At 34.3% G+C, this 19,035-nt stretch overlaps 3 protein-coding genes and 1 pseudogene across 3 annotated transcripts; 2 read left to right on the top strand and 2 right to left on the bottom strand.

The window, feature by feature from the left end:
* The first annotated feature begins 4,364 nt into the window (after nucleotides 1–4,364).
* LOC142548565 (uncharacterized) lies at nucleotides 4,365–4,944 on the top strand. Its single transcript, XM_075656948.1, has one exon. The coding sequence runs from the start codon at nucleotides 4,398–4,400 to the stop codon at nucleotides 4,827–4,829; it is 432 nt and encodes a 143-aa protein (XP_075513063.1). The 5' UTR covers nucleotides 4,365–4,397; the 3' UTR covers nucleotides 4,830–4,944.
* Nucleotides 4,945–5,073: 129 nt separating this feature from the next.
* Nucleotides 5,074–8,510, bottom strand: LOC142548564 (short-chain dehydrogenase TIC 32 B, chloroplastic-like). Its single transcript, XM_075656947.1, has 8 exons — nucleotides 8,148–8,510; nucleotides 6,621–6,852; nucleotides 6,457–6,536; nucleotides 6,189–6,342; nucleotides 5,874–5,952; nucleotides 5,655–5,739; nucleotides 5,513–5,559; nucleotides 5,074–5,365 (listed from the first exon to the last, which is right to left on the bottom strand). The coding sequence occupies exons 1-8, from the start codon at nucleotides 8,257–8,259 to the stop codon at nucleotides 5,195–5,197; spliced, it is 960 nt and encodes a 319-aa protein (XP_075513062.1). The 5' UTR covers nucleotides 8,260–8,510; the 3' UTR covers nucleotides 5,074–5,194.
* Nucleotides 8,511–13,649: 5,139 nt separating this feature from the next.
* On the top strand, nucleotides 13,650–14,798 carry LOC142548558 (heat shock 70 kDa protein 4-like; annotated as a pseudogene).
* Nucleotides 14,799–14,993: 195 nt separating this feature from the next.
* Nucleotides 14,994–17,664, bottom strand: LOC142548557 (uncharacterized). Its single transcript, XM_075656940.1, has 2 exons — nucleotides 17,626–17,664; nucleotides 14,994–17,587 (listed from the first exon to the last, which is right to left on the bottom strand). Exon 2 carries the CDS (start codon nucleotides 16,668–16,670, stop codon nucleotides 15,156–15,158), a length of 1,515 nt encoding a protein of 504 aa, XP_075513055.1. The 5' UTR covers nucleotides 16,671–17,587; nucleotides 17,626–17,664; the 3' UTR covers nucleotides 14,994–15,155.
* Nucleotides 17,665–19,035: the final 1,371 nt, after the last annotated feature.

Here is a 19,035-nt window from a genome sequence, read left to right on the forward strand (position 1 = left end):
AACCAAGTTGTTGGTCTCGAAATAATTGTAATTTGTGAAATTGACATGGAATTGAAATTTCTTACATTTCGCAACAAAACGGCTCAATTTAATTCCGGCAGTTGCGGAATAAACAGCTTCTCGACAGTCTTTGCTTATGATTTTTGTCAAGTGTGGAATATCATTATTTAAAAATGACATTTGTGAGGTCCTTTATCGAAGATGGTGTTGGGTAATCGTCGGTATCACGGACAATGAACGGCTCTTAACAGATTTTTAGGCTGGATGAACATAAATGAATCGATCTTACACTGTAAAGAGAGGGATTCTGAAACTGTTCAGGTATGAGACTGTGTTTGATATGTATCTTTTCGGAAGCTCATTACATAAGAACTCCAAAGTTAAGCGTGCTTGAATTGAGGTAATTTTGGGATGGATGACGACCCACTGGGAAGTTTACTAGGGTGCGTGTGAGTGAAAACATAAGTACGTTGAAAAGACTCGTCTTGGTACAGTGAGAACAGTCGTCGCATCTGAGACATTACAACATCATTCCCAAAGACTTACATATACTAAATTATATGGGGCGTAACCACAAAATCAACAAAGAAACGATCATAAATCCGGAAAAAAAATTTCAATACCCAAGTTTGGTTCGACGTCTTATTTAAAAATTAATTTGACAAACAAAACTCACAATGGATCTATCAACCATAATTTCCTCCCAAAAAAATTGGTCGAGCTATGTTGTTGAAGTCTGTTGCCCAAAAACCAAAAATGGCCTAAGATTCGTGGTTTACATAAAAACCAAATCTTATATTTTGATTTCATCGAATTAGTTTACCAGTAAATTCGATTAAATTCTATTCTATAAGATACGTAGATATTTTCTTTTGAACCTTTGAACCTCCCAACCACCGTCAAAGAGAATTCAAGTCAGCTTTAATTCCTTTCATCGCAATCGGAGAATTATTAAAAGGGTCAAAGAAATCGTGAAGACCAGCCACCTGTCCCCCTTTTTTTTAGGCACGGAATTTAAGAAATGCATGTGACACAACATAATGTGGTTTGGATCCATTCACGCACTTTGTTGCAGACGCATCATTGACAAAGACTTCGAGCTTCTCATTATATGATCACTAAATAAAAAAATTTATGATTTTTTAACTTATTAATTAACAAAAAAATAATATAATTTCATCATACCAATAAAAAGTTATAGTTAAAAAATATAGCCTTTTTTTAAATAAAAAAATAATGGTAATCTCAATTACACTCGACACTTCGAAATTGAATTTTTAGTCTAGTAACATTAATTGAAGCTAAGGGAGCACAGGGCAAATATCCATTAGCATGTGGCGGCATCATGCTGCGGCCAATTATTAAGGCAAATCGAAATATGCCGACAAGTTCATGTATAACTTTTAGCGAGAAGACAGAATTACGAGACATTTCCTGGACATGTGGCTTAATTAATATTATTTTATTTTAGACAAAAAAAACTCATGTGAGACGGTCTCATGAGTCGTATTTTGTGAGACAGAGCTTTTATTTGGGTCATCCATGAAAAAATATTATTTTTTATTATGAATATCGGTAAGGTTGACTTGTTTCACAGATAAAGATTCATGAGACTGTCTAATAAAAAACCTACTGGTTATTTTATTTTATAACGCGACTCCTCGACAATTTGATTTGAAAGCAATGCAACATACAAAATTAATATTTGTTTCGACATTATGATGATATGGCGTGCTGCTTTGATTGAAGAGGGGAAGATAGCACTTTTCGGTTCTTATTTGAATTCTGATCAAAGGTTGAAGCAATATCTTTCCAAGTATAGAGAATCATGGAACACATAAAAATGAAATCTCATTAAATCATCAAATTATATTTCATTATACCACTGTAAATGAATACTATACCATCACTCTATTCTTGTGCAATTTACATGAATTCATTTATCATATTCCATGAATTTATAGTTTTATATTTCAATTACTTTCAGTTTCACTCCTTTCACATCAATTTAGTTACACGTTTGATAATCCCATCTCAATTTCGAGCAAATTATTTTCAAAATATTAACGTGCAACTTATATAATGGGATGCGTTAAAAAAAAATCACATCTAATAAAATATCTTGGTCCGATAATCATGAACCGATTTTTTTAATGGAATCGAATTGAACTGCCCAAAAATATAACTATGTATCAAAGAAAACGAGTGAGATGTCTCCGTCCGGAGGCGAAACCACACCGACGCTCAAGTCAGTATAGTATTTGAGAAAATTGCATATGGATAACGTACGAAAGACATGTAAAAGATGTATGAAAGTCATACCTTAATAAGGGTTAGATACCCTTTATTAATAGATGTAGATCATATGGATTTTTATAATATATGACAACTAAAATCATGCATATCCATGCAATATTTTGTAATATCTCTAAAATATAATTGATGAGCATAAATAAATGAATATTTCCTTTCGTTTTTACTTTTCTCTTAAATATAAAGCTTACCGGCAAACTAGTCCAACATAATCACTCGTTGTGAAAAGAATTCTCGAATGGAAATCTCATGGATTAAACAATACAATTCATAAGCTTCAAAACGTAGGATTTAAAGCTTTAATTCACTAAACGTCTCCATTTTTTTTTCTAAAATATCAAATAACACCGCTAACCAGTCAATACCTTAGCATAAACTCTAAAGTTTCCAACGGAAAATTAATAGAATATATTGCTGAAAAATCAAGTGAATCTTACTTCATAGTCGAGCTAACGGCGCGAAGGGTTCTACTTCGCCACTGTTTTGAGGTAGTATTTGTTAAAAATGGAATTTGGACCTAACTCAACCCCAAAAACTAGCTCAAGGGGATATGATTGTCCAAGACCATATATACAACTCTCAGGCATTTTATCCAACCGATATGGGACAACTAACACACCTCCCTCACAGGAATGAACATCTGGAGCGTGAAGTTTACAAATGACCCAATTATGAGCAGAATAGGTGACCCAATTATGGACAGTCCAACACATAACGGTTGAACCTGAGCTTTGATACCATATTAAGAATGGAAATTTGACCTAACTCAACTCCAAAAGCTAGCTCAAGGAAGAGGATTGTTCAAGACCATATATACAATTCTTATGTATTTTATCTAACCGATGTGGGACAACTAACAATATTCACGTTTCAAGGGTTCAAAATGAGAAGGGAAAAAAAACAAGGGAACGAAACTACACATTTCCTCGCAAAAGCTATCGATCGTGTCTTGAAGTGAGAATATTAAACAAATTGTAGTCTACTTTACTATATTTTACACCTTTGTCATCCTTCATTTATGTTAAAATTTAATAGAATATGCTAAAATTTAATAGACTATTGTGTTCAAGAGTCCATACATACCCTCGTATCCCTCATAATTCTATATTTTTCTTAATTTTTAAATTTCAGTTCCTATCACGATTATATTATGCTTTATTTACGACTCATAATTTACATAATAAGCATTAATCATGTCACGGGGTCTCAAATATACACTCCAAAATATTCACATCTTCTAATTATGAGACTGCTTAAATAGTTTTTTTGGTGTCCCTTCACTTTATTTTTTTGTTCTTAAATCACGCCTCATGTCCCGATTCCATCTCTTTATCCTATCAAATTTTGTAAATTTCAAATTTAATGACATTATTTTAGGTTGCGCTTTTACGAAAGGACTCGAAGCTATTGACTACAAATCCGTCGATTTTAAATTCATTTGATTTTTTTGGATGAATTTATATCGGATTGATTTTAAATTAACTCATTGTTGATCTATGTAGAAACATTAATGTTAATTATTATAGATTTAAAGTATACTCAAATCTTTCTCCAAATCAAGTCATTTCTTCCGAACAAAATTCTCTTATCCAAACACGACCTATAACGAGTTTAGGTAAATTAATTTTTTTTTTGGCAAAAATTTATGTGATACGGTCTCACGGGTCGTATTTTATGAGACATATCACTTATTTGAGTCATCCATGAAAAATATTACTTTTCATGCTAAAATTATTACTTTTTATTGTGATATCGGTAGGGTTGACTCGTCTCACAAATAAAAATTCGTGAAAGCGTCTCACAAAAGATCTACTATTTTTTTTCTTTTTCTTTTTTTATCAAAATTGTTATTATTCGGGTTTAAATATAAAATATTAAATTAAACAAACCAGAAAACTGTCAGTTTGAGGGCCAAAAAAATCTCCCCCCAATTTCGAACTAGCAGTTGACGAGAGATAGTGACCAGCCTATCTTCACCTATTTGAATTTTTTTAAAAAAAATTTAATATTTAAACAAATCTAATTTTGTGGAAAAATGATAATATCGGCGTTATCTCCATCTCTATTGCGAACTACGCAATAAAATGGAAATGGTAAAAAAAAATACTATTCCACGAAGATCGATGCATGCAAAGGAGATGATTTCCAATTTTTGGAACTCCGTCATAGACAACTACTTCTCGCACCCGAGGTGGGAGCTGCTACTCTACGTAGCCACGTGGACGGCCATCTTAACGGCAACGGTGGCCGCGGCCTCGTTGTCGCCGGAGTTTGCTTTTATTTCAGCCGCCGGACCATCGTCTTCCTCGTCTAGAGCTTACTGCGCCGTGGAGGGCTCCTATAGACTGCCGTTGGATTCTCCGACTGATAATTTTTGCATCCCGGGTCAGCTAATCAAGCGATCTTTGCTAGATTTCATCATCCCGCCTGTGTTCGCGGCCATTATGGTGGTCGGCTCGGCTTGTCTGCTTGCAGGCGTGGGATTGTGGGAGGACGACGAAGATCTTGAATATTGATCCCAGTTGGAATTAGGGTTTTTGTTTGTATTGAATTAATTTGAAGACTCCAAATTTGGGGAATAACTGTGCATTGAATGGATTCTTTCGAATCTACAGTTGTTTATTTAGTATATATCTCTAATCTCAAACTTTTATCTGTTATTCAAATGCAAATGATTACGATCGATCATCCATATTCTCTTCTCATTATCATTTACATGATCTGTGTTGCATTCAATAAACAATAACATATTTAATAAAATGAATCGCAAATGATATTTCAAATTAATTATCATAATTAAAAAGTTTGAAACATCCGGTACCATATAATATATACGAATGATGGATCAATTACGTAATCATATATAATTAAACATTGGTTTTCAATTTTGAGCTGCATTGATAATCTTGTTGCTGAAGTCCCAAAGCCTCTCGGCCAAGATTTCATCCCGGGCATATGTGCTTGGTTTGAACTCGTTGCAATCGGCTAAATATTTTCCTGTCACACCTTCCATGCTCGGGTGAAGCGCCGCATAGCATGTTGTGGCCGCCCCCTAATTAAAATCAGCATCCAAAAACCGTGAATTTTATATGTGCTAGTTTACGGTAAATCGCATGTAACTTCTAAAACAAGGGAACGTACTTTTTCAATAATAAAAAATATGAGATTAAAAATGTGACAAAATAAAATATTTTGATACCTGTGGGACATTCTTCCATAGGATGCAGGTGAAAAACTTCAAGATTTCTGCATCAAATTGCAAAAACAAAAAATTAGAAATCAAAGGCACGTGAAAGGAAAAAAAATCAAATCAGCTGTGAGATTTTATTATTAGTACTCACTCATAAAAACTCCAGAATATTTGAAGAGATTTGTCATGATTAATCCTGGGTGCACTGAATTCACTGTTACACTTGCTCCCTCAGCCTTAAATCGAAAAATATAAATATAAATATTAGTAATCCTTCATACTTTTATAAATATATAAATATAAGGCAGAATAAATTAATTAATCTGGAATAATCGTCACAGACCAAAACTTCGAAAGATTAATTAAATACCTGTAAGCGACGTGATAGCTCGGACGCATGCAAAATATTGGCCAACTTGGATTGTCCATATGCCCTCTTGTCACAATAACTAACATGGGACAAATAAATTTATCCAAAAAAAAAAAAAATTACTATAAGATATGATACACGAGTGGCATATATATGTCCAATGATGGATGCATTAAATTATAAATTTAAATTGTCGATGATTTGTAGCTCATCTGACACTAATGTCCCAAGTTTACGACGGATTCTCAAGTTCGAGATCCAATTATAGCATTTCAACTGGAAAAATAAATAAATTTAAATCAAATACGTACGTACCTGCGTTTATCGTTAATGTTTTCGAATTTAATCCCCCTGTTGTAAGTGTGGATATGTGCTACCGACGACAGATTCACTATTCTACCCTCGATCCCGGTAGATTTTGCTGTCTTTTTTATCTTCTCTAGTAGAAGGTTTGTCAAGTAGAAATGACCTGGATACAACAATATACATGCATGTCAAAATCGATCGATAAACCGAGTACCGTCGACGTCGCCTTTTTAAATAAAAAAATATATGAAGCTAGAGTGGAAATATAAGATTTAACCAAGATGATTTGTCGCAAATTGTATCTCAGATCCATCTTCGGATAGTCCATAGGGACAGAACATGATCCCAGCGTTATTTCTGAAAACAAGAAACATGTTTTTTCATCGTCAAAATCAACAAATGACAAACGAGACTAACGAATATTTTGATAGAAATACGCACATTAAGATGTTGAGAGGAAGGTTCAGGGCCATGAAATTTTGAGCAAAGGATTTGATTGATTTAAGAGAGGCGAGGTCGAGTTTCATGACATCTATCTTGGCCTTTTCATTGTCTTGAAGAATAAGTTGTTTTGCTTCATTTGCTGCTTCCATGTTTCTTGCTCCAATTATTACACGCGCATTTCTTAGTGCTAGAACTCTCGCCGTCTCCAGCCCTATTCCACTTGCACCGCCTACCATACAAAATGTCTAAAATGAACACAGTTCGAAAAAATAGATGCAAGAATTTGAAACGTTCTCAATATCAATTTCATGTGCAAAATAAGACCGTACCGGTTCCATATTGAGCTTATTATAAATATTTTATAAGAATTTACATATTTTATAAAACTTACCTTTTAAATCATTTAAACAAATAAATTACAGGGGAGAATAGTTGAGAGAGAAAAGAAATAAATCAAATTGGAGTTGGAGAGACAAATTAGAGATTGATCACAATTTTGGATATTAGAATATGGAACGAGATTATTTCGGTGCGACTTTTGAATGCTTTTGTTATAAAAAAAAAATTTGACAAATGACACGGAAATGAACCAACTGGGCGTACAAAATTAGAAGCGTTTACGGAGCAAACTCTCTCATATGCATCCATCAAATATAAGTTGCGCCAAATTGGGGGAACTTGTCTCGTGGTCCAACTCCAACCATATAATTAAATAATTTAATTTATTGCCTCCACGTGCATCCCATCAACTGCCACGAAGCTCTACGTACCTCGAGTCTTAACTAGTTCTAATTATGTGCCTACTTCCTTCCTTTCTTTCTTTCTTTCTTTCTTTTTCTTTGACAAGGCACATTTCATGACTCTTTCGTGTGTATTGGGTAAATAATCGTAGTAATACAGTAATCTATAAATCATATTAATCAAATTAATCATATTGAAAAACTTTTGTAAAATATGTTCGTTCAGAAAAATATTGGTAAAATATCAAAATCCTAGATTATTATTTTTGTAGTACCTAGATTTCAACCTATTGACCCGAAAGTGTATATATATATATATATAGGTACGTAATTGAAGAATGAGGGATGAAAAGAAACGGTTTCAACTAAAATATTAAATGAAATCAAAGGGCGTACGTACCAAAGAAATTAAATATAACAACTCTTAAGCATTTATACCACAAAGTAACTTGAATTTTTCTTCTTATACGTACCGGATTAAAAGAAATAAGAAAAAAAATTCAAGCAAATTAACCAAATAATTTGAGCCGTATAAGAAAATTAAAAATCGGCTATATGTGATCGATCGCGAGATTGAAAAAGTTTTGTAGTTACAGTTCTGTATAGTTCCACTTTTTCGGATCCTTGCAACCAGAATCGAACTCGTGCATGTTCCTATTTTATAAATACAAACTGAAAATGATTTCGCTATAATTCCATGTACGTATAGAAGATATCTTGGTTCGTAGTTAATTACATTGCTCGAGTAAATAAATGATAAAAAAAATAAAAAATTCAACCGAACCTGTAATTATGGCAGTAAGCTTTGAGGCATCGATTCCTTGAGTAACATGCTCAGCAGTTGAAGCTGATCCGAAACCGCTGGGCCCTGGAATTCCCGTAATCAACCTGAACATTTTCTTGAAAATTTTTTATCACGGCTGGCTCGAATTATGCCTAGGAAAAGTCAGAAGGAGATATACGTACGTGGAGAGAGATATATTTCAACTTGGGAAGAAAATGTGAAACAAAAGGTCAAGATTTATAGAGGGTATCGGTGAGCAGAAACAATGAATGAGATGGTTGAATCAAGATCGAACAAGTAGTAGTAGTAGTAGTAGTGAAGGAGATAGTGGGGAGTTATTCGGGATGTAGACCAGGTATGGGTAAGAAATTGGATTAGCACAGAATCAGCAACGCAGGTATTTAATGAGGTAAATGGTTTCAGCTACCCACTCATCAACCAATCTTTGGTTCACGGGAATTTCCTATTTACTTGTACACACGCGGCGTTGGTTGAAGGAGTCAACTTGATATTAAATTAAATTGTTAAAAAGGGTCAAACTTGCATTCAGTCCTCATTAAGAATTAAGATGATCATTGAGAAAAAAAATTTGTGTTTGTGGCGTGGGGGAGCTTTTCTAAGAATTTTATTATTACTATTACAATATTTACTGCTGACAGCTAGTATAAAAATATGTCTAAATACCTAGTTTGGCTGCATAAGCTATAATTACTTTTTTTACAAAAAAAAAAAATAATAATAATAGCTTGTGAGAACCATGATTTTTGGATTCTTGGGTATGTCATTTTTTATTTAAACATATGCATATATTATGTATAAGAATTTATTTTCGAGTTATGGTATTATTGTAAATATAATAAATTCGAAAATATTAAATAATACATGGTATTTGAAATTTCAAGCCAATAAATACATGAAATTCGAAATCAAGTATAAGGCGTGTATTAATTTCAAAAATCACGACTGAGATATCAATCAAAATTGGAAGTAAAAATATTACATACAATGCAATTTTCCTCAACAAGAAAGCTAGCAAATTTCTGTACAGTCTAAATACAATATGAATTTGTACAAAAAAACATTCGACATTCAGCCATTCAGTCCAACATCAAATTTTTGAAAATTAAGGATACTTGGTGAACGAGTTTTTCTAAGTATGGTATGATATTATGTTCGGAAGAAACATTTCAAAATTGTGGAAGAATTATATTAAAATTATGGAAAAAATATCAACCGAAATGTGGTAAGATTTCAACATCGCCTCTATAAATATTCTACCCTTTCTCAAAAATTACATCTTCAAATTCATTCTATATTTCGAAAATCCTCTTTCAAGTGCTGAAGCATTTTCGAAGATTTTGCAAGACGAAGTTCTATCGATTTTTCGAACGATATGTTTAGGCCAAGGTTCTGTCCAAATCCGATCTCCATCATTCAGAATACACTATCATATGTTTTGAACACCATATCCAAAATTCAGCCAAATCCAATAGTTAGTTTTCATGTATAGTTTTTGCAAGAAAACTGTTCAAATTTTAGGCGAGAAACTCTACGATTTTTCGTCCATAAACATGTCAAAATGACTCTAAGACTAGATCTCAACTTTTCATAATTTAGTTGACATAATTTTGAACGTAGTGTGAAAGTTTGAGCCCAATGAAATGAAACAGTAGAATAAGTAGCAAAAAATTTTGCAAGACTTGTGGTCGAAATGCGGCTCCGTTTTCGAAGTGTCGTGTCCGTGATTTTTTTGTGCTTTCGGATTATTCAAACAATACCAAGGTAAGTGGGCTAATTTTAAAACTATTAATTTTGTTTATGACTTTGTTCGTTTTTGGAAGTTTTGGTCGATCATTATTCTTTTTCTTCCTTTTTGTGATATGATACATTATATTTTGGCACTGTGAAGGTTCAACTGGATATGGGTAGGAATCCCAACATGTGATAAGATTATCTCCTTTACATATTGGGATTATAACCGTTATATGACCTCATCCCCTTAAAAGAGTAAAAATTAGATAAGAATATCAGTAAACCATGAAAATTAGATGAATCTAAATGTCTAGGCCAAACTATGCTTACGTTTATGTTCATGTTATACGAAATATGTTATGTATGATATGTTATTTCGAAGATCATGTGTATTTGGTATGTATGTGATCGAACGACCCTCACTTGCTGAGTGACGACCATATCACTCACCCTTTACTCTATCATCTCCTCATATAAGTCAGAAGAGGAAATCGAGGAAGAAGAACAATACCGATTTTGGAGCTGGTAATAAGATGAATCGAATTTTATTTTTCGCTTATTTAGGTATTTTGATTTCAATTGTAATCCACATTTTTTTCGTTTTAAGAATTTACGTTATAAAGACAATTTTATGATTGATTATGAGTAATAAACTATTTTTTTATTTATACTGTAACCATGAATCTTGTTGTTTTCAATTGTATGATTGTAAAACAACGTTGATATCGACTAATCCCTAGCCTCGAGACGTAACAAGTTAAATTCGTTTTTATTAAAACGAAAACTATGTTACAATTTATATGCAATCATCGTCTGCGATTCTTACCCAGGGCGGTGCTTATTTGGAGTCAAATGAGTCCAATGACTCAGGCCCATCCCTCTTTTGAGGTCCAAAATTTTTTTAAAAAAATTATTATATATAATACTAGATAGTCCCCACATATGCATCCATGGAAGTGAAAGGAAAAATCCAGTTTGTGAAGAATTAGTACGGCCGAAACGTGAATTTTATTATTAAAAAAAGCACTCGTAAAATTTTAAGAAATTATCGGTCCTCTTCGAAATCAAAGTCATGAGTGGATGAATTAATCTAGCTGGCAATAAGACGTTGTTGGTATGATTTACCAAACCAGTTTAGTTTTCTTATCGGGTGGAGTAATGGTGGGAAGCATGGCGGATTAAGGACAGATATAAAAATCGGAACAAATCAAAAAAAAAGAATTAATAATATATTACCTTCGAATTAATGATTTATTCACTTTTTCTGATGCGAGGATTCAAGATTTGAGACTTCCCTTTTGTTTTTGCTTTTATAATATATACACGAAGAAGTTTCCAAATCATGAAATCTCCTGCTATGAAACTTTACTTGAGAGTGCATAGAAAAAACCCAAATATTTCTTAAAATATGTATTCAAAATTTCAAATATCAACATATATAAAGTATAACGAGATGAAAAATTGAAAACCCTAAAGGCCCCATTGAATCAGTCCATTCGTTTACCATATCAGGTCCAGCTAAGATCAAAATTCAAAAGTGAAAGGTTGAAAATGTGTATGTGGGGCGTATCAAGAATGTGTGGTGATTGACTGTAACTGATATGTATATTTGATATTGAATTCGGTTGGTGAGTAAGACAGCATTTCCCAGTTATTTAGTTGTGTAAAAAGTGGGAGATTCATTCAAGCTATTAATGTGGCTAAAGATTATTTGCGCTTGATTATGAGCGTCTTTTTATGTGACACTCATATGAATAATGATTGCATTTAGAATCTCAAATGCTCATATTGTTTATAAAATCTTGTTGACTGCTCCGGTCACAGTAGCAAGTGCAGAGCGAAGTTTCTCAAAGTTAAATCTCATCAAAACTTTTCTCCGATCAATCAAGTCACAAGAAAGATTGAATGAATTGGCTATGTTATCGATTGAGAAAGAAATTACTGAACAACTTGATTATACAGACTTGATTAGTATTTTTAGCTCTAAAATTGTTAGGTGGGTTGTTTTTTAGTGATCATTTTGGACATGTTTGATATTTTTATTCATTTAGTTTTTTATATTGTCTTTAACGTATTGATTTAATTTGAAAAATTGCTATGGAACTAAAAAAACATGAACACACATTATGATTCAGAGGTCTCTTTTTAAAAATTAGACTCAGACTCATATATTGCTAAGATCGGCCCTGTTCTTACCGACTTATCTTGGATTATAATTTTTCGCAAATTTTTTTTTTTTAAAAAGCGCAAGTTCTCGATAAATACGATTCGAATAAAATATCAATTAAGTCTGGAGAAACAAACTATTTAATGACCTAATAGATAGTTGACTATATTAAATTTTCAACAGTATGGTCCACTGTACGATAATATATATATATACATGTTCAGTTAGATACATGTATACGACAAAGGCAACACCAGGCTTCGTCCGACATATACATAGATATATATAATTTATTGTGGAAATAAGGATGGGAGGCGGCGGTGTCAACTGTACGTATTCATACTCAGAATGGCAAAGAATTTAATGATATGCCGTGTTCTTTAGGTCATGACAGTTGGCAGCTGCCAGATTCCTTGTATTTGAACAGGCTTTTCCCTCAAAATTAAGAAACCTTGATGCATCTCCAGTTATTTTCAGTTAGGTCGACTCATTTGTCCAAAGTTTTCATTTTTATATAAGTTTTTTTTTTTTGATTTGATCGTTCTTTTCCTCTGAATATACTAATTATTTGAAATAGATAATTTTTCACACGACGAAAACACATTTTTTTATTACACACATTAAAATTTATATAAACAAAAAATAGATAAATTTTGTCTTTTTTAAAAATTTTCTTACTTATTTTTATCAAATAGACTTTATTGTGTATAACATAAACTTTGTTTTTGTCATATGAGTTATGTAGGAAAATGTCAATGTCAACTACATAAATTCCGAAGAGTTTAATGACTTCATACGAAAAAGAATAAACAAAAAAAAACGATATTTGACTAAACCAAATTTGATGAATTACACGACTAAAATTTAAAATAATTACATGACTAAAATTATAATTTTTTACTATATTGTGTGATACCTACGAGGAATTGGTTGTAAGGGGGGGGGGGGGGAAGCCAATCACCAACACATTATTGCCAGCTATTTTAATGAAGAAATGGGACGCGTTGAATACGTCGGCCTATATATTTAATTTTGACACCGTCAAAATACTTGCTTGGAGACAAATGAATCAGCACTGATTGAGTCGAGCTGAAATCATATTTCTCAAAAGTGGGGTTTGCCCAACCCAATTAACTTTTGAGTGTACCTTCTTAAAAAATCTATTGGGCTTTACGACTTGAAATAATAGCTTTGAATTTGGAAACGACATCAGGTGTATTATTATTTAAAAAACCTAATAAATAACTAAACAGAGAGATTGCATTATTAAAAATATATAAATTACACTGAATAGATAATTCGCTTCAGCCTGTGGCTGTAGTTTAGTGGTAAGAATTCCGCGTTGTGGCAGTCGAGGCTTGGGTTCCAATCTCAAGCAGAAACAACAAATGAATGCCTTTTTTAGTCAGTTTTTACCGCAAACGACAGCGTTTCAAAGTGAAAGCGAAAATGTTTTCAACTTGGAACGAAAGTACAAAACTTCTTTCAGGTTTACCGTTTACAGACCAAGTAATCACCCACTGAATTGCTCTACGTGGCTGGGCGTCGTGATTTTCTCAAACCAAAACCGTAAGATTCTCCATTCTTTTTTTTCTTTTTTGCTCCCAATTACTAGTTTTTTGTTGCGTTTAAAGGTTTGAAAATCCTTGCATGGAGCGAAATTTGTTTTCTCGGTTTTTGTTATCAGATCCTCGATTTGTAATGTCATTCGGAAGAGGATTATCGTAACCTGAAGTGAAAGCCACTCCTGGTGACACTCATCTTGGAGGCGAAGATTTTGATAAACGGATGTTGAATCACTTTGTTCAGGAATTTAAGAGAGAGGACAAAAAGGACATAACTGGTAATGCTCGGGCTCTTTGACGATTGAGGACAGCTTGTGAGCGAGCGAAGAGGACTCTATCGACCGCAGAAACCACCATAGAAATTGACTCATTATATGAGGGTATTGACTACTACTCCAGCATCACACGTGCGTTGATTCAAGTCTATGAAGGGGAGAGAACGATGACGAGAGATAACAACCTACTCGGGAAATTCGAGCTTTCTAACATTCCTCCAGCCTCTAGGGGAGATCCCGAAATCACCGTTTGCTTTGACATTGATGCCAATGGTATTCTCAATGTTTCGGCCGAAGAATAGACCAGAGGGCAGAAAAACAAAATAACAATCACCAACGACAAGGGTAGACTCTCCAAGGATGAAATTGAGAAAATGGTTCAAGAAGCAGAAAAGTACAAATATGAAGATGAGGAGCACAAGAAGAAGGTCGAAGCTAGGAACACCTTGGAGAACTATGCATATAACATGAGGAACAATGTTAGACACGAGAAGATTGCTTCGTCACTCCCTGCTGCAGATAAAAGAAGATCGAGGATGCTGTTGAATCGACCATCCAATGGTTAGATAGGAATCAGCTAGCCGAAGCTGATGAGTTTGAGGACAAGATGAAGGAGCTGGAGAGCATCTGCAATCCAATCATCGCAAAGATGTACCAGGGCCGTGGTGCTGGTCTTCCCATGGATGATGATATTCCAGCTTCGGGCAGTGGCGGAGCTGATCCAAAGATCAAGGAGGTGGATTAAACTGAGTGGAAAGTTTCTTGCACAAAGACAACTAGCACAAGTTTGCTGCCCGACATGGCCGTGGCGGTGGGATGTTTGTCTCATCACCAGTAGTCACCTTCTACATGCGTAATGCGTTAGATGTCAACGAATCTTATATGTAAGCAAACCCAAAGGATGGTTTGCAGATTGATCCATTTCATTATAGCTCCTCTTCAAAAAACACCCAAAATTTAATCAAGAAATTCACACTAATACAGACTCTTCCAAAATAAGATAAAACTATTGAAGTTCACGATTGATAGTTGCACCAGAATACATAAATATATTTTTTACTTTCTCCAGAAAAAGAGCGAGAAAGGGTTAAGTAATCATATACTTCAAATATCACTTCCAAAGCAAAAGGAAATTACATCTAAAGCTACTCGAATGCAAATTTTGTTGCATCAACACAACACATGCAAGGTGCTGATGTCATAAACAATGAAAACAACTATCACCTCGCACATCATCCAAGAAAGGACTTTATGTCGACATAAGATCATTAACACCATGATGAGGACGAAGACACACACGAACTTCATGTTCTTCGGGAACCCCGTGAGGTTTTGGCACCAAAATTTCGAGCACCGTTCCTGGCCCATCGTAGTATGCTTCTATATTAGCATCTTCTGGGATACGGGTCGGAAGTCGGATTTCTCGAACAAATTCTCCAGAAGGACAGTGTTCTGCGGATACATCAGTGAGCTTGAATGTCCTGTTGTGTCTCTTGATGAACGGTGAGCCAGATGTACTCGTACAAGACACCTTGATTATCCCTTGTGTGATTGTGTTTCTCCAAGAAACTTTTACTCTCTGAAGATCGACAAAGGGCAAGCTAATTACGATTAGATAACCATCTTCATCCTCGTATATGGTTTTGGCAGCTGTAACAGGACCATAAACGTTTCTTAGCACCCCACTGAATTCATTTAACCAGTGTGGCTCGTTCGAGTGAACTTCCAAATCTGGGATTCGATCAGAATAAGCCGTCACGGCTAAATAACAATCATCACTGTTCCCTTGTGAGAAGAACTCCTTCTTCCGTTTGCTGACGGGAGAAAGGTCAAATGCATCCTCATGGCATTGGTTAAGGGGCTGAGTTGACAGATTTAGCACAGATCCATAGAGCAATTTCTTTGAGTGAGACTGTGAATTATTGTTACCCTTTATAGGAGGGGGTGGTCTCTCGAGTTCAAACTCCGTGTTTGGCATATTTCTCCATGACCCGTAATCACTAGCTTCTGGTGGAATAGTAAAGTTCAGATCCCGTCCAGTAAGTTCCATCCATCTCTTGCAATCATCTTCATCAAGAGCCATTAGATTGGGGGACGGGACGACCTCAATGCCGTGAACACACTGAGGGTTCGATAGTCCCCTGTAATGCTTTCGCTGCATCCTATGAGACCGAACAAAACCTTTATCAACACTAAATGGAAAAGGGCGCTCCCCTTGACGAGAATGACCATTCATAAAACTGCGAAGCTGCATCTTACCTAGAGCGTTCTCAGGCCTTTCTTTGAACACCCACATGTACATGTTCTCCATATCATGTTGAACCATGAAAACATCGAGCAGGAGGTCAGACTTATCGAATCCAGAAACACCATTACGATCACATATGATTTTTACCTTTGATTTCTCATTCAACACCGGTTTAAAGTAAAAGCTGAAAAAGAACCAGGCACCCCAGATGCTATCAATCCTTTTGGCAAATTTCCTCCCAATCTTGGGGACACTAAGGAAACTCTCTGTTTCATACAACTGGGAACCGAGTCCGACATCAAGAATGTCACAGTGCTCAGTATTCCAAGGCTGAGGAGGGGGGGTCCTTTCGGCAGAAAGCGGTAAGTTAATATCAGGTGGACGTGTTAAAATGACGGGGCGATTCATCTCAAGGTCTAATTCATCATGTGAGGACGAGGATCTCGAATCCATTGATAAGAGGGTTGAAGGATGGTGATTCTCCATTGAAAGAACAATTAGATGAGCATCTCCCATTCCCCGCAAGCTTTCCCTTTTCTAAGGGAGATATTCTTCGACGCGGGGTTATAAAAATTTCACCCCGACAAACATTTTGAGGAAATAATCTCTATAACTATATAACCATGAAGTCAATCCCAGCTACCAACCCATGACTCCATTAAAGCCCTGGGCTGATTCATTTTACTATCATTCCACGGCTCACACGCAATAAACCAAATTCTACAAACCCCGGGTAATAATCAAGAAACAAAAATATAGAAGAAAAAAAAACAAAAGACAATATAAGGGAAGCTCAAATTAATAAGACGCGATGAAGTTTGTAGCTAACCCACGTATCTCCTAGCACCCTCTAAAGACTGATGGGAGACATTGATTTAGACTCGTAAAATCCAAAAATCAATCAAATGAAATTCCTAAACGTAAGACACACAAAAACTGCATCTTCTTCTCCTCTCTGTTTCTAAAAGCAATAAAAACTGAATCTTTCACAAGTATCTCTAAGCAAACATTACCAATCTATGAATCCAAGACCCAAGAAAAGCACCAAATCAGAGGGAGACTTGGAAGAATACCTCTTGGGATAAGCTTCTACAACCAAGAATCCACAGAGACTTGGGCATCCGGAACTATCAACTGTTCCTGCAATCCACATCTTTCTCTTCCTTCTAATCTATCGCCTTTCAACCGCAAAAAGACTGTATGTTTTTTTTCTGCAACCCACACGTACCAAATCTCTGTCTCTAATCCAACCCTCAAGAATCTTGCCAACTGCATTACTTACATTGTTCGAAAGTATTTTTGTCGATAAAGCGAGTCACAAAAGTAAAGGAAAACGCGTATTTGTGCCCGACCTTAATGGGAAAGAAGGATTTGGTTCATATATGAGCGATGGCTTTTGTAAGAATGCGGTTGCCGGTTTGCGTGCGGTGGGGCTGCGGCTGGATCAGCAAAAGCCTGCACTAAATAATACTTGTCAAGGTGTGGTGAGTTCACGGGGCAAATGGGAGTTTATTTGCTTATCAATTATCATCTTCAATTCATTGATTATTTATATCTTTTTCCTTGCTATTGATCGTGCCACGTGTATATTACTGTAGTTTATATGTTATCCATAGATAATATCTCGAATTACATAATATTTAATTTTCTTAACTCAGTGATTGTTTGCGAAAATTATTTAAAAGAATATTTATTTTAAAATATATAAAAAATTTCATTAGACGGTCTCATGAGTCAGTTTTGTATGACATATCTTCTATTTAGGTTATTCATGAAAAAATATTTTTTTTATATCAGAAACATTTTTTATTATAAATATGAATATGATTGACTCATGTCACAGATAAAAATATGTAAGACCATAATATAATAGACCTACTTTTAAAAGTAAGTTGTTATAGTTTTTTCATAAAATAAAACAATAAAACCGAAAGATGTTATGTTTGACATTATAAGATGATAATTACTAAAAAAAAATAACATTATAAAGTCAATAAAATAATATTTTTAATATATTATATATTGAATATTAATATTTTTATCAGAGCTATAATAATTATTAATAGTATAAGTACTAAGTTCGGACACTGAAATATTTTTCATTTAATTCGATTTCTTGAAATTTGTCCATTGGACGGTTGATTTGATTTATCCATATAAACAATTGAGATGGTGTATTTTCATTGGCCCATCACATGTGACTTGGGATGCGAATATTAACACACCTTATTATTTTTATCTTCTTATTTATAATAAGAATAATATTTTAATGATAAACAATAATAAATTTTCATCAATAACTCAAATAAAATATTTATTTCACAAAATTTACCATTCAGATCGTTGTTTTTGAGAAAGTTAATAATGTTGTCATGAAAACAATATTGAACTTATAATTAAATTTGCTTCAGTTTATGCACGAAAACAATACTAGAATTGAACGGGAATTCAAGAATGAAGGAAATAGAAGGGCATCAAATGTGAACTATTTTGGGTCAAAATAGCCATTTAATTTTGGAAATTCTGATGTTAAAGTCGTGTTGGAGCTGGTTTATTCGCGTCTGGAGTCAAAGTACGTCTCCGCGTATCACACGTTATAATAAGTCAAAGAGAATACATTAAAGATTTCTCTTGGTTGAAATGTGGATTGGTTTTTGTCAGTGTCTGTGGTGCTTATTCATTGGTGGACTTATGATGCTTTGCTTTTGCCTTTATGTCCTTCACGTAATTAAGGAATTCTACCATACATACATACATATATATATATATGTATATATATTATTCATCCATCGTATTCACTTTTATTCCTATAAATGAGATAATATTAATATATTGGATGTACAACAATTTGGATATGTTTCATCTCATCCAATAAATGAAT

The sequence above is a fragment of the Primulina tabacum genome, chromosome 6 (assembly GCF_025594145.1).
Source record: "Primulina tabacum isolate GXHZ01 chromosome 6, ASM2559414v2, whole genome shotgun sequence".
Lineage (NCBI taxonomy): Eukaryota > Viridiplantae > Streptophyta > Magnoliopsida > Lamiales > Gesneriaceae > Primulina > Primulina tabacum.